Source organism: Etheostoma cragini, chromosome 10 (genome assembly GCF_013103735.1).
Source record: "Etheostoma cragini isolate CJK2018 chromosome 10, CSU_Ecrag_1.0, whole genome shotgun sequence".
Lineage (NCBI taxonomy): Eukaryota > Metazoa > Chordata > Actinopteri > Perciformes > Percidae > Etheostoma > Etheostoma cragini.
Genome location: NC_048416.1, coordinates 14869491 through 14884420, shown reverse-complemented (window position 1 = coordinate 14884420; position 14930 = coordinate 14869491). Strand labels below are relative to the sequence as shown.

General features: G+C 39.7%; 3 protein-coding genes across 7 annotated transcripts in view; 1 reads left to right on the top strand and 2 right to left on the bottom strand.

The window, feature by feature from the left end:
• Positions 1-565: 565 nt before the first annotated feature.
• On the bottom strand, positions 566-6134 carry prpf19 (pre-mRNA processing factor 19). The gene is made up of 16 exons (XM_034883812.1): positions 5904-6134; positions 5563-5712; positions 4769-4845; positions 4390-4531; positions 4142-4215; positions 3971-4036; positions 3824-3865; positions 3649-3723; positions 3455-3530; positions 3230-3339; positions 2886-3041; positions 2703-2772; positions 2448-2621; positions 2152-2234; positions 1470-1575; positions 566-1385 (listed from the first exon to the last, which is right to left on the bottom strand). The coding sequence occupies exons 1-16, from the start codon at positions 5920-5922 to the stop codon at positions 1288-1290; spliced, it is 1518 nt and encodes a 505-aa protein (XP_034739703.1). The 5' UTR covers positions 5923-6134; the 3' UTR covers positions 566-1287.
• Positions 6135-6475: 341 nt separating this feature from the next.
• LOC117951853 lies at positions 6476-12937 on the bottom strand. 3 transcript variants are annotated; one of them, XM_034883809.1, is made up of 11 exons: positions 12802-12937; positions 12391-12448; positions 11150-11164; positions 10937-11067; positions 10714-10849; positions 9899-10180; positions 9402-9740; positions 9120-9301; positions 7815-7916; positions 7637-7723; positions 6476-7553 (listed from the first exon to the last, which is right to left on the bottom strand). In XM_034883809.1, exons 1-11 carry the CDS (start codon positions 12805-12807, stop codon positions 7326-7328), a joined length of 1566 nt encoding a protein of 521 aa, XP_034739700.1. In that variant the 5' UTR covers positions 12808-12937; the 3' UTR covers positions 6476-7325. The 3 variants fall into 3 exon arrangements, with proteins under 3 accessions (XP_034739700.1, XP_034739701.1, XP_034739702.1); XM_034883810.1 differs by having other exon boundaries at positions 6476-7550; XM_034883811.1 differs by lacking the exon at positions 11150-11164.
• A 1089-nt stretch (positions 12938-14026) lies between these two features.
• LOC117951812 overlaps positions 14027-14930 on the top strand; it is a 6820-nt gene continuing 5916 nt past the window's right edge. The window contains exons 1-3 of one of the 3 annotated variants that reach the window (XM_034883743.1): positions 14051-14137; positions 14302-14350; positions 14432-14624. Coding sequence is in view for 1 of the 3 variants with exons in the window: in XM_034883741.1 (XP_034739632.1) it covers positions 14305-14350 (46 nt within the window). In the remaining 2 variants the exon portion in view is untranslated. Of the gene's footprint in view, positions 14138-14301; positions 14625-14930 lie in introns of all 3 variants that reach the window. The other 2 variants (XM_034883741.1, XM_034883742.1) reach the window with 2 other exon arrangements.

The window sequence follows — 14930 nt, the reverse complement described above, 5'->3', positions numbered from 1 at the left end:
TTCTCTGAAATGTGGTAGAATACAAGTAAAAAGTTGCAGAAAATTTAACTACTCAAGTTCCTCACATTTGTTTTTAAGCACAATACTTGGACTTTGTTCCATTTTACCACTAATATTAAGCTTGGAACTATTTGTGTGATATAGGTTTCCCCAAAAGTTAAATAACTTTGTGACTGATCCGGAATCATTCAATTACATCTCGTCATTCTCCCTTATTTGAAAATAAAAATATGAAACACTTGATTTTTACTAAAAAGTCTGTTGTGCATGTGTAGTGGTTTCTTCAAGATTCCCTTCCTGAACCAAGATTGGCTTCTAAACTAGTAGTGTCTCATAATCACAGAAGATCTCAAAAACATGAGCACAAAATCTTAATGTTAAAACAGCTGTGTGTTGTTTAAGTACACATACATCGTTTTGCGGTGAAGCTCAAACATTGAGGAAAAACACACTTGGGAGTGCAGTTGTGGTACTTTTAGTACACGCACAGTGTACTTACAGTCCTTTAAATTACCGCAGACGATCCATAAGTGTTCTGGATCTGACAAACCAGTGAATGGCAATAGAAAAGATATTTCATTTTATTGTAAAAAGGTCAGAGTTGCAACAGGTAAAATAGCAAGTAATGAGAAATATACAATTGGGGAAAAGACAAAAGTTTAAATGCAACAAATGAAAGAGGAAATTAAATTGAAGGGAGGTTAAACAAGATTATTTTTTTCCAGAGGAGCATTAATCTTATACACCTGTTTATTTTTCACTTAGCTGTACTGTACCTCACTACAGATGTGTTTTCATCTTACCCTAAATAGACTGTAATGAAGAAGGTCTACATTAAGAAGCAAAGCAGATTGTTGTCCCAACAATTTTAGTCCTCAGTGTACTACAACACTTTGGAGTTGTATTCCAAGCAACTTTAGACCCACACGCACAAAAAAAAAAAAAAAAAAAGAAGAATACTACAGTAAAATCATAATTGCTAGAAAAATCAGACAGGAATATTTCACTGGCTTCTGCATCTCAGTTCACATCGTTTACATTTTAGACTTACAATGCCAATAAACATGTTATCCTAACCATGTTGCTGTAGTTTCATATAGCAGACAATGTTTAGGGTCTCATTCCTGGGCAAGGAGAACTAAAACTAATAAAGCAAAGTTAGCAGTGATTTTTTTCTCTCATCCTTTTAAGAATTACAGGTCTGTGTCCACGATACTGACTGCTCAGACAGAGACCAGTTTATCCTCCTCTAAATTGTCCTCCCTTAAATCAAAAATGTATCCTTCTCTACAAACTGTAAAATTTGAGACTTCTGTCCATTCCTGCAGAGGTGAGGAACTGAGCGTTCTCTCCAAAGGCCACTCCGGTCACCAATCCTGTATGGTCTATAACAAGAAAGGCAAAAGCAAGGTCAGAAATCTGCCCCACAGACCGACCCACACACACCCTTTGCGCGCACCCCCCCTCACCTGTGAAGTTGAGGACCTCAGACCACTGTTTGCAGATGTACACACGAATGTCCGACCCTCCAACAGCCAGGTAGGTTCCACTCTGGTCAAACACAAGGGACTTCACCTGAGAGAGAGAGAAAAAAAAACAGAAATGAGATAGGGAAGCACAGAGTGATAAGAGACTGGATAACAGAGGAATGGCACTGTTAAAAAAAAAAATCCATGATTCTTTCTTACATGCTCAGTGTTGCAGTGAAATCCACATACAAGTGTCTGCAAATCAACTTAATGCTTGTTAAGCTCATTCTTCTAATAAATGATCTGTTTGTAGCACTCCTTTAAGTCATCGTAGTTTTATGAACACATGAGATGTGTTTTAAGTTTTTTATTTGTGTAGAATTAGATGAGAGGATCAATACCACATGGGGTAAATATTTATATTTGACTAATCAACACATCTCGTTTGTTTAACCCACACACAAGCAGAAATGGAAAGGCAACAAGTTGAGATTTCACAGGTTACATGCTGTATTCCTTTCTCTTTAGCCACAGTGACTTCCTGGAGTCGGCACAAGATTCCTGCATGTCACTGTGCCAGGCCAATATATGGTTTCCAGTCTTTATGCTAAGCTAATTTTAGCTTCATATTTAGTTCACAGACATGAGCATTTTCATAGGAGAAGTACCTGCAATTTCTTACCTCATAGTTGTTGTCCAGAGTGATGGTCTTGAAGTTCTTCAGTTTCCTCAAATCCCACAGTTTCAGAGAGCTATCCTGGGCACCTGGAGCACAGCACCAGACATGGATGTTAAGGTATTCAAAACAACTAAATATACAGTTCCAGATCCCTTTCGTACTGAAGAGGCTAAGATCCCTGATCCCTAAGGGCTGAAGATGCTAGTAGGATTTTTAAGATATTGTAGGCCAGTGTACAAGTTAATGTGACAGGTGTGCAATTTTTTTGATAACAAATAATAGTAGTTTGTAGTTCTAACCTGTGGCCAGATAGTATCCGTTCTCAGAGAAAGCAATGGAGGTGACGGGGCCAGAGTGGCCTGGGAAGTTGGCCACGTTGGTGCGCTCCTTCAGATCCCAGATCTTGATTTGGGAATCAGCCGTCCCAGTGCCAAAAATAAGACCATCAGGGTGGAACTGAGCACAAGTTAGAGCTGTAGAGGGCAGACAGAAACATTACCACCTGGAAAAGGAAGACTGGTATTACCAAAATCGGTTTACATAGAGGCACCTACCACAGCCAGCACTTTCATCAGTAACTTTGGTGAGGACTCGCCCAGTCTGGATATCAGAAAAGGCCCAGTACTGCAGAACAGCAAAGAGAAAAGTCAGCGTGGTTAACCAGTGAAGAGATCACTTTTACGTCAGTGTTAAATATAGCTTAAGGTCTGTCAGCACACACACACACACACACACACCTGATCCTCAGAGGAGCTGAGCAGGTAGTCCCCAGTAGCGTGTAGAGAGAGTCCAGTGACACCTCCCTCGTGGGCACGCACAACCTGGACACAGTTACCCCCGGCAACAGACCACACACGGATGGTGTTGTCTGGAGATGCAGAAAAGACCACAGACTAGAGGGGGAGAGACAGGAAGGGTGTGAGGGAGGGAACAAAGAGCAAACGAGTAAGTATAATAGTTCATATTTATCCTGAGTTTTAATAATTCAAACAGTTTCTTCACTTTTGTGAGGAGTGCAGTCACAGGATGTTTGTTGGAGTAAGATTGGACAGGTTGATGTCTGAAACGAAGAATCGGTTACCTGGGATGGATGGTAAATGACAGAGGTGACCTTCTTGGTGTGACCCTTAAGTGTTGCAACAATCTGTTCCTCGCTCTTGTCAAACACCACCACGTTCTTATCAGCGCCACCTGAAGAACAGACGGGCAATTTCAAATATAAGTCTTCAACTTGTAGTGTGTAAACAAATAACTAAAATGTTTAAAATTGAAAGATGCAGCTGAGCATTGGATGAAATCAATGTACCGGTGAGAACTTTGTTGGTGTCTGAGGGACACAGATCCAGAGCCAGAATACCAGGGACGCTGGCACTATGAAGACCCTGAAGACATCACAGAGATAGGATGTTGACACTTTGTACATCATCTCAATAATCACTGTTTCAGCTCTCTGATTTAATGGAAAAAAAATGTAATTTATACTCAGAAATCTATGCTTACAGCATGCGTGGCCACTTGGCGGTATTTGCTGAGATCCTCAGATCTAACGAGCTCCTCTGGGACAGTTTTTCCTCTCTGGAAACAGAGTAAAGCAGTTAAAGGAGTGCGAGTGTAAAACACAACAGTGACATTACAACAGCAGTGGGCATTAAGTAGCTAAATAAAAGAGAAATACCTTCTTTCTTTCTGTAGTGAGGATAGTAGCTTTGTCTTGGAGCTGCAAACAGAAAAAGGCATATTGAAACACATATTAGACCTTGTAACACAAGGTCTACAAAAAATGTAACAAATAATTTATGTAGATAAAAGAAAACCTTTTTACCTTCTGGATGATCTCTGGGGTCATTCCCACCTGTTCACTAATCTCCATGGGCTCTCCACCAGCACCCTTAGATACAGAAGGCAGAAACACAGATTGTTGGAAGACGTACAAAAAGGATCATGATGAGAATTTCTGTTACTTATGGACTGGAATTAAAAGTCAATCACTCACTGCTGCGGCTGGCTGAGAGGCGGGGACTGCCTGAGGGGCAATCAATCCAGCCTGGGGTTTGAGTGTGGCAAGAGCTGTAAAAAAGAAAATAAACCCAGTCAGAAAATATCACTCCCACATTATTATCTTTGATGTTGGTGCGGGCTAGATTCTGGACAGACTTAACGACCCTATAAGAGCCATCCTACGTTCTTTACGAGTGGAAGTATGTCCTTCGATAGAGGACACGCAAACTGCTCTCAACCCACCTTCTCTCGCAGCAGTGACCTCTTTGGTGAGTCGAGCGATGACTCTGCAGGCAGCATCATGTTGGTAGAGAGCATGGGACAGTTCTTGGCGAGTAGTCTGTAGCTGTTGCCGCAGGGTGAAGCTGTGAAGCATTACAGCATCCTAAAAGAGAAAACAGAAGGAACTCTTCTCATGTTCTAACACTCAATATTTTAAAAAGAAAGGAGGAAAAAGCGGCCCTAAGCTACGGTTATATTTTGTTGTTTTTTAAGCTTTTGTGCAATTATCAACTTGTCTCATCATTTTTAAACAATCCTAAGGTTTACTACGGTTAATTGTAAGTGACCTGAAATTCGCAAAAGAAATTCACATTTTGCCAGCTACTATAACAATACTTACCCACTCATCCTGAAGGGACTTGAGAATAGCAGGAATACTTGTTGCTGATGGAGCCTTTGGTCTAATAGGATGGGACACTGAAAAAGAGAAAAGGTCATCTTATTTCAAAAATTAAGAAATTCTTGTTTATTAATTATAATTTGTTGAGGCTTTATTAACAATGCTGCCGGATAGGTAGGGTAGGAGTCATACAATACTCCACTATTAGGGATTATTTATTCATCTTAAAGAGAGTACAACATCAGACATTTGCCCAAACATACACATACATTTAAACATCACAACAGCTAAAACAATTGGTAAATTAAGCAATAGATCAATTGATAGATGACTTAACTATGTTGATAATCCATTAAAAAAAATAGCAAAATGTCAAATATTTCATATATTTTTATATGACATTTTATAAACGTTGGGGATTGAAGAGCAATCAAAAATTAAAATAATCGTCGCTATCCCAATGTTGACTGGTAAGGTTACACATAATACGAGATTAACACCGATATATTTGTTTAAAGCCTTCTCTCCGTTTTGCCACGCTTTCATCCGGTAACGCTACACCTCGCTGTAGCTAACGCTGTTACATACAACAACCCTGCAACTGGTGAAACTGCTTCACGGAAACGTTCATTCATTCATTCGTTCGTTCGTTCGTTCGTTTTGGGGCTGGTAGTTTGTGTTCCATTTAAATAGCTAGCACTTTGTTATACCGAGCATTAGTTTAAGTTAGGTGTAACATTATCTAATAAAATGGCAACAAGGTGTAGATCTGCAGCCGCTCCCAGTAGCTTTACCTTTGATATCTACGAGCTGCTCCTCAGACAGGGGTTGTCCGTTCATCGGGTCGGTCCCATTCTCTGCGATGTACTTCTCGATCAGCCTGCGCTCAAACACCTGGCTGGATACCGGGGAGACGCACGGGTGCTCCGGTACCTCGTTGGAAACTAGACACAATGCAGTTACAGTTTAAAGACCACATAATACCAACAATGAGATAACCACAAACAGGACCGACGAACCTTGGGTAGAAGGCGGCTCTGCATGGCCGCTAGCGTTAGCTAAATTAGCTAGTAGCATTAGCGCGGTGTCTAGCTAACATCCACTACCTCCGTCATATCAATTCAACTTCACTTACTTGCACAAACCAAAGACATCTTCCCGACGAAGTCCTTATAGTCTCTTCTGAAATTGAAATGATGCTTGTCCTGTAGTTCGGTAGTTATAATCGCTTATGTACACTTAACTTATGTTTTGCTCAAATTTAAAGTAGCACGCTGTCCTTTCATTGCCGCTACAAACGGGTCTCCTTCTTCTTCTACGCTTTATTCTAGGCTCTCTGAGCGCCAAAGACTCACACGTGCTCCACTGCCCTCTACTGCCAGAAAAAAACGGTACTGAAATGATGAGTGAACCATACTGTCCACATGGGATAGGTACACAGATAATTGATTGACAACCATTTCGAGAGTCGGTTAATCGTTAAATACATTTATCAAGTAATAACCCAAAGTATTCTATGTTTACAGCTTCTAAATTGTGATCGAATAAGTTAAATATCGATGGGGTTTAGCATTTTAAGGGAACTGTTGGCCATTTGCCACTTTCCAACATTTGATAGCTCATAATTAAACACAAAACGATCCATATTGATCAATAATGAAAATAAAATTAGTTACAACCAAACATACAGTAAAGTCATTTAAAAAGTGCATGTTGAAGGTATATTTCATTGTTTAGGAGATGACATTTTGATAGTCTAAAAATACCACAAGGGTTATTAGGGTGTATGGTGTTATTATATTGTCCTGTACAGAAAAGTCCCAGATTCATATGCTATTGCAATATTTGGTGGAACATGTTCACAATGCTATTACTACAATAATCTCAATAGTAAATACACTATATCATTGCAAAAAATCACTGAACTGCAGAGCAGACATTTAACATGAGAATTAATTGTTGCAGTTAGGAATGGTTAACATGATGGATGGAAAAAAACGACTAACTCTCTATTACTGTACAGTACTTAATAACTCCCATTTGCAAACCTTTGTATCACACCTCTCATTTCTATGTAGCCCTAGCGATCATTTCACAAACATACTCATACCAACATTCAGCAAATTCAGTGCAGATCATATTGGTCCTGAGGGTCTGGAGGTAGGTAACAGCAGGAGATTTCAGGAGCAACATCAACAGTGTCAACAATATGTCATTTGAGACAGGAATGATTACTAACTGTTTTAGTTGTTTTTTTAAATGTCCTTTTAAATGTCCTTTTAATGTTTTATGTAACGCACTTTGGATTGCCTTGTTGTGAAAATGTGCTTAAATACATAAACTTTCCTTGCCTTGCCTTATACAACTCATGCTTCAGAAAATTACACGAAAAAATGACATGCAACATGATACCAAACCGTTAAAACTAGGCAAAGATGCAAAAAGGCACAGGTAAGGGCTTTCTTGTCCAAAACAGCTTCCTCCACTCGAGAATCCATTACTGTAGTGTCTACATGCCTTACGTTTCCTCTTCTTCCTTCAGCTCCAATTCTCCGTTTTATAAGAAGTTCAATTTCTCCGACGTGTACACGCTGCAGGATTCAGAGGTGTCCGTGTCTAGCGGCAGCGTGGAAAAGTATCTTTGTGATTTGCTCCACCTTTCTTTATCTTCATCTTTCTTGATCTGGAATTGAACACAGTCTTCAGAGGAGTGGAGGCAGTCTGAAGACCCGGGAACTGAAAAGGAAATCCTTCTCTCCTCCCCATTGTTGTGAGCTATGTTCTGCTTTGAAGGGATGAAAAATAGGTTTAAAAAAACACTTCAGTCTGTGTGACATCAACATATTCCCTGCTGGAGTGTAGTATTACCTCAGTAGTTGAATTATGACAAGGGGAGCTCCTAGCTGCCAATCTGTGTGCTTCCTGGTTCTCAGCTCCTATAACGGGACTGTAACCCTGGAAATGCACACAGACATAATACTTATTAACAAATCCAAGCAAAGACACCGAACCTGCTAACTCATTTAATTCAGGTAATCAACCTTACAGTATGAGTAGGACTGGCTCTAGGGGTCAATTTTCTTGGTGTTTCAGGCTGCTGAGAGGGACTGTAGCAGCCTGAGGGCGGTGTGCTGGGGTGGCTGTAGTCCTGCACAGATAAGCACACATAAACACATTAAAGTCAGCGCACCCATACATTAGTGGACCTCACATACTTTGTTTGTAAGGGTTTTTTTGGGGGGGAAAGCTAAACTTTGCAAACCTATCACCACCTTTTACCTCCAGGTGGGTGAAAAACTAAGGAGATTGGCCATCATAAGCCACAAGAACCGCTTAATGCTCCTCGTCATAGATTGTTGAAGTATGTGGATCTCCACTGGACAAACAAAGTCCAAATTATTAAGCGTCCCCTCACAGTATGGAGGCATCATTATTTGCTATGTAGCTCCAATTATTTATTCAGGTTCATTTTTTCCATTTAATTAGTCACCTGCCTTTATGTGTTAGTTGTATGTCTCTTCCATGTCTCAAATAACCTCAGCATTTTTGCAAAACCAAGGCCTCACAAGGCTTAATCCATATTTAGAAGCATTTAAGCCTCTCTCATACAACATAAGGAGTCAAAAAGTATGTAAGATTTAAGAGATGGATTAAATCATACATGTGGTTAAGCTCCAAAAGCCTACATTTATAAATCAGTAATGTCCTCTAATGGCCCTGTTAATGCCATATGGTTATTTAATCTGCTCCACCCACATGGCGTACTAATCTAACCAACACTTCTCCCCCCACCCGCCTGCATACATGCTTTATTAACATACTTTATTTATTTATTTATTGTTTATGTGCTCTGATCTGTGAAAATGTTTTCACGTAAAACTGCTTATTAAATAATAATGATAACAATAATAATAATAATTATTGTGATAGTTTATACATGCAACAATGGAGAGATGTCAGAGTGAGGGGGCTATATTGTATACTGTATATGTGTATACATATACAGTACATACATATATATATGTACACATATATATACATATATGTATATGTATAATAATTAATATATATATAAATAAATGTATTTAATGGAACAACTGAAAACCAAATAAAGGCAACCTGACATAATAAAAAGCGAAAATATATTAAATTAATACTGCACTGTGTAAGATGCTGAGACAACATTAATTTAAGTATAAGATGACAAGCTTTTATGTACTGAAATTACCCAGGACCATAATTATTTTTAGAACACGAGACAAAGCTAGAAGTACCTCACATATTAATTATCCGACCCGCACGGCATACTCGGCCAGCAGGGCCACTAACCAGGTTCTCCTGATTTCCTCACCTGGATGTTGATCCTCGGAGGGTTGGCTGGTGGAGGGCGGTTTGCTCTGAGGCCAGAGATGATGTGTGACAGGCTGCAGTTTGGGTATCGCCTCATGAACAGGATGAAACCAGCCAATGACACAAACATGCCAGAAGGAACCGTAATGGTCTTGAGAAGTGCTCGCCATCTGCCTCCCTTTTCTGCAGAGAGAAAAGACACAGAGACGGGACGGATGTCAGAATGAATGCGAGAAAGCAACGAATTCACGTGCAAAAAAAACATTTCAACGCTGTCACTCACCGATCACTTGCAACCAGGTGGAGGATACCAGGTTGCCATTCCCATCTCTGATTTCGTACATCCCATCATGCCTTGAGGACAACCTCCCAATAACAATCTCATTAATGGTGCCGTTCCTGCCCAGAGAGATGAGGCCCCTGTAGCGCATGTCGTGGTCCGTTATGTGGCCCTCGCGGATCAGCTGCACAGGGCCACGGGGGGGCTTGGGGTCAAAAGGCCCGAAGTGGGATTTGTCATTGTAGCGTGTGGGAGTAAAAATGAGGTGGGCATGTGGGACAGGAAGAAACAGGGGCAGGTTAAGAGACTCCCTTGTGAAGCGGGTGACATTGAAGGAGTGCCCTGCACCGAAGGAAAGAAATGCAATGGTACGAAAGGGGGTCGGGAGGAGAGAAAAAGACAACATATAAATGTTATACTGTAGATTACAGGGTCCTAAAGTTAGATAAGTTCATCAGTCAGCTTCCTAAAACTTAACCTCTTGTCTTTTCTCTGCTCACCGTGGACAGTGAGTGTGCTGCGGGACAGGATCGTCCCGTTGCAGTCTCTCACAGTGTAGTTGCCTTGGTCCGCTTGCGTCACTCTTTCGGCCACCCAGACCTTCCCACCCCGCAGCCGCCCCCGGCCCACATCGCTGGTCTCAGGGTCCGTCCGGTTCCACAGCACAACTGGCATTGCCTCAGGTGGAGCACCCCGAGGAGAAAACTCCAGCAGAGAGCCATTTTCAGGGATGATGTGCTCAAATTTATCCCCATAGTTTCTGTGGTGGGACTTTATGCACTCTGAAGCAGGACAAAGGAGTGAGCCATGAGTAAATATGTACATTTACTCAAGTACTGTTCTTAAGTACAATTATATGCAACTTTATACTTTTCAAAAGGAATATTGTTGTTTTTAATTCACTACATTACACTTAAATAATACAGAACGCATTTTTTAAAGAATAAAGCAGAGGTTCCCAACATTTTTAACTTTACTTACTTAGGCATTTGTTATGACATTTTGAACATGTTTAGAGGCTAAAAGCACGTTTAAAACCTGCCCTGTTTGAGCCTGTCGGGTGCTAACTCTAGCAAGAGGATAACACTGTGTAAGCAGCACTGATTGTTTTCGTTTTTCTTTCTACTGACAGCACTCCAAATGTACAAACAACGAAGCATCAACCGGAATTCTCTTTTAAGTACATTTTGCTGAAAATAATTTAGATTTTACTTATAATGTAATTTTACATCAATTTCAAGCCAGTCAAAGAAGCAGCTGATACGATGTGAACAATACAGGGGATGGATTTCAGAATAAGAGGAAACTATTGTACCTGAAACAGTCAGACGAACAGTCTCGTAGGTGAATCCAGAGAACAGTTTAATGGCATAAAGTCCCTGATCACCATGAGTGACTTCTTTAAGGACCAGCATTTTATCTCTAGTCCACTCAAAACGCGGGTCCTTTACCTGCAGTTGCACATTAAAGAGGTTTTAAAAAGCTGTACATAAAAATCAAACAAACAAAAACCCAAGCACAGTCACATTTCCACTCACAATGGTTTTGTCCAGCAGGACCCGCCTCTGCCCCTCAAGGTTTGGTGTAAAAGTCACTGTTCTGGATGTTGAGTACACCGGCAGACGAAATTCTCTCCCGGCACACACCATCTGGGCTTCTTCTCTTTCACCTTTAAAAGCAGAAAAGAAAGTCAGCATCATCTTCAGAGAATATGTTCTGTAGTTGAAGGATATGTGATGCATTTGACTCACCCAGTACAACCCAACCTGTAGGGAGAGCATAATTAATCTAATTATTAATAATTTTGTCTAATGCTAAGACCTAGGATACACTACATGTCACTGAGGAAATTGTAGTATATCGCTTTCGATTAGAGCTTAGATTTACATTATATTAGATTTAAAGGTTTGTTTTTGTTTTTCAGTTCAAGTGTGGTGTTCCCCAAGGGTCCATTCTGAGACCACTTTTATTAAAAAAAATTAAAAAAAGGATGTTCTCCATTACTGTTCCGCAGATGAAATCTAATAGCAACAATAGCAGCTAATTTACTTGCCTGCCTCATTGATATAGAATGCAGGATGTCCCAAAATGTTTTAAAAACAACAAGGATAAACCAAGCTACATGGTAAAACACAAGAAATTGCTTTTCTGAAAAAAATAAACAAAATAAAAATTATACTAATAATAATGTTTCTTGTAGTTTTCCATGCCATTATCCGGTTTAAACTTTTCAATCTGTTTGATAGTATCTGTATGCCTATTTTTATTATGTGCCCTTTCACTTATAACACATTTAATAACTGTGAATAAAGTGCTGTACAAATAAGGTATTATTATTATTATTATTACTATTATTATTTTTACTAATGCCTTACAGATCAATTTGAAGTCAACAATATGAACAACTTTTCCAAGTTGTGAAATGTATCCTCCTCCAGAATGACTGAATTGAATTGCCTTTTTAGCTCTTTAAGTCAGAGCAATTATGCACTGAACAACTGCCTAAAAACAGCAATGTAAAGCAAAAGTATCTGCTCATGTGTCATTTGAGTGGATTTTTATTAACAATTATTAGGGTGGCAAATCTAGAGTGCCACTTTTATGTTTATTGGAAATGTGATCCTCAAATGTTCAACCTCAGTGCAAATAACTGCATATTATCTGGATCATAATCCGTTTATTAACAACTCGTTAACATTTACATGTGTGGATTTGGCAGATTGTGTTAAAAACCCTTTATTGACGACTTGTATAATTGCAAATCTGTGAGTGTTTATGAATTACTTTATTAACATATGTAACTGAACTTCTTATAATAAAAATAGAGAACCCAATGCAGTAAGGGATTTTTACAACCTGGCATCCCAAATGATTACTTCTTAGAGGTGTTGCATAACTGATATATAATTAAATAGTAAATTATCAAGCTACAGCGTAGATTACAACGGTAGGCCTATTTAACGTGGTAGCAAAATTCTGTTCAAGAACTTACCCATAGCAAGAGGAAATGCACAAAGGGCAGTGAGCAGGACACGGAAGGACATCTTCACCTATGAAGACAGAACAGATTGTTTCATCCACAATCACAGAGACAGTCATTTATCCCTCCTCTGAAGACAACCCGGGGGACATGCGTCAACATTCACGCCACACAGGGGGGAGCTCAAAGACAGTTGTTGGGATATTTGTGCACAGCGATTCATACTACGTACATTAATAAAAACATCAATATTGTCATTTAATGTAGTGATCCATGACGCCCTGTCTGAAGTCATGTCCAGTCAGGTGTCCAACATGTTTCCCAGCCGATGAACGCAATATACAGCAACCGAGGACCATACGCCACCAATTACTGCACATAATGCACAGACGATCACATGTGGCGACTTTAGTTTGAACTCACCTGCATGCTGTGTGAAGAATAAATCCACCGTTGAATATTTGTGAGGTTTATTTGAACGGGGGCAAGAGGATAACGATGTCCTCTGCAGAGCGCGCATGCGCATTGGCTCCCTTCTTTTATTTATGGCGATGGTAGGCTTTATTCTCAGCATCTCCTACGCAAGGTGCGTCACATATTTGCGTTTTTTTGCCAGTTCCTCTGTAAAAATACGCTATTAACGCAAGCGATTTCATGGTTACAAAGTAGGATCCGCCAGACAGGCTGTGTCAAGATTAAACCTAAAATGTTCTCTGGTATTTACAAAAATGGGATAGGTGCCCACTTGTGAAAATATTTTCTCCACAGAGAAATGCACTGTATCCTACAAATAGGCTAATTACTTGAGTAGGCCATTTTCATTCAATGCCACTTAATGCTGCCTACTACTCAATTTAGATGGAAGCATTGTAGATTGCGCTTTACTCTACTAGCCTATATTTATTCAACATATCCAAAATAAAAATTTGCATTAAAAAATATGATTTTCTTATTAAATATGATTTGATGTTTCTACCAAAACACAATTACCTCCTTCTCAACCAACTACAACATACATACTAGAGCATCAGTAATATAATCAAATAATATAATACAACACTCTCCGGCAATGTATTACTAATACTCAGTCCTACATTGTGCTGATAGTACATAATATGTGTGTGAAGAAAAATCAGAATCATTCAAAATCTTACTTATGTAAAAGCACATAAGCATATGCATCGAAAATAAGCTACTGAACGTGTCAAAAGTACTCCCTGCACCTTTCAGAATAGTATGCCTACACAACATCATAGAATATAAATAACAACATCAAACAAGGAAAGTTGAGCCTGCTTATGAAAATGATTTTTATTTTATCCTGTATGGATTTTCTCTTTAAAGTAAAGCTTCCAGCAGATATCATAATACATTATCTCTGTTGCATATTCTATTCATTTTCAATTTTAGTTGTTTAATCTCTCAAGAAAGTCAATATGCTACACGAAATCAACAGTATCCCGGAGAGAGCAGTTGAACCAAATAGTGATTTTCATTTATAAATGGTTTAATTTGAAATAAAGCGGTGGAACAAAATCAGATTTCACAATAAAAGGGGACAGAAAAGTGGAAACCACGCACTCTGCTGGAAACCACTACCCGATGGACGTTAGACCCATATGCGCAATATGCGCAGATTTTGCGCAGTTATGAAGATGACAGAGTGGGAAAGCCTCGCCTTTTTTGTTTGGTGTTCACAGTAAAGACGTTAACTCCAACACACAAACTCGACTGTAATAAAGAAGGAAATTACTTTGAAGTGAGTAGACAACCTTTTTTGCATGCTTTTTTTGCAAAATGTGCTCGATGTTCAGTTTTGTGCTCTCTAGGTTCAGAGAAATGTTACGTACAAGCTAACACACACACACACACACTCTCTCTCTCTCTCTCTCTCTCTCTCTCTCTCTCTCTCTCTCTCTGCAGGACATGTTGCTATTGTACGTTACTACTGTTTGGTGCGTCTTGTTTGGTGGTGAGTATAAATCATACAGCCTCGCAGAAGGAATGCTACAGGTTCAGTTTTTTCAACAGCAAAGTCATCTCGCTTTGCCAGACCTTACTCCTCATCTCAGCGGAGGAGGGTCTGGCTAGACCACACAGCATCCCAGGACGTAATGGGAGAAGAATGTGCTCTGGTTTATTGGCATTTCTTTAAACCAATGATAATCGTCCTGGGCAGCGCTAAGCACTGCAAGGAGCCCCAGTGCCGTTGGAAAATAGCCTAGAAGTCTTCCACATATCCAGAGGTGGAAGAAGGATTCAGATACTTTACTGAATATATACCGCACTGTAAACAGAACTCTATTACAAGTAAAAGTTCGCAATTAAAATGTTATGAAGTAAATGTAGGCCTATGTAAGTATCGTGAGGAAATGTAGGCTATTTAGAGTATTCAAAGTGAACGTAGGAAAACTCTTCACATTTTAGAAACTGGAAACGATCTAAGCAGTTCTGGATTTAATCATGTCAGCTGTAGGCCTCTCCGGGGAACCATCACCTTATCGTGGTGGAGAGGTTTGTGTGTCCCTATGAACCTGAGGGCTGTGTTGTCT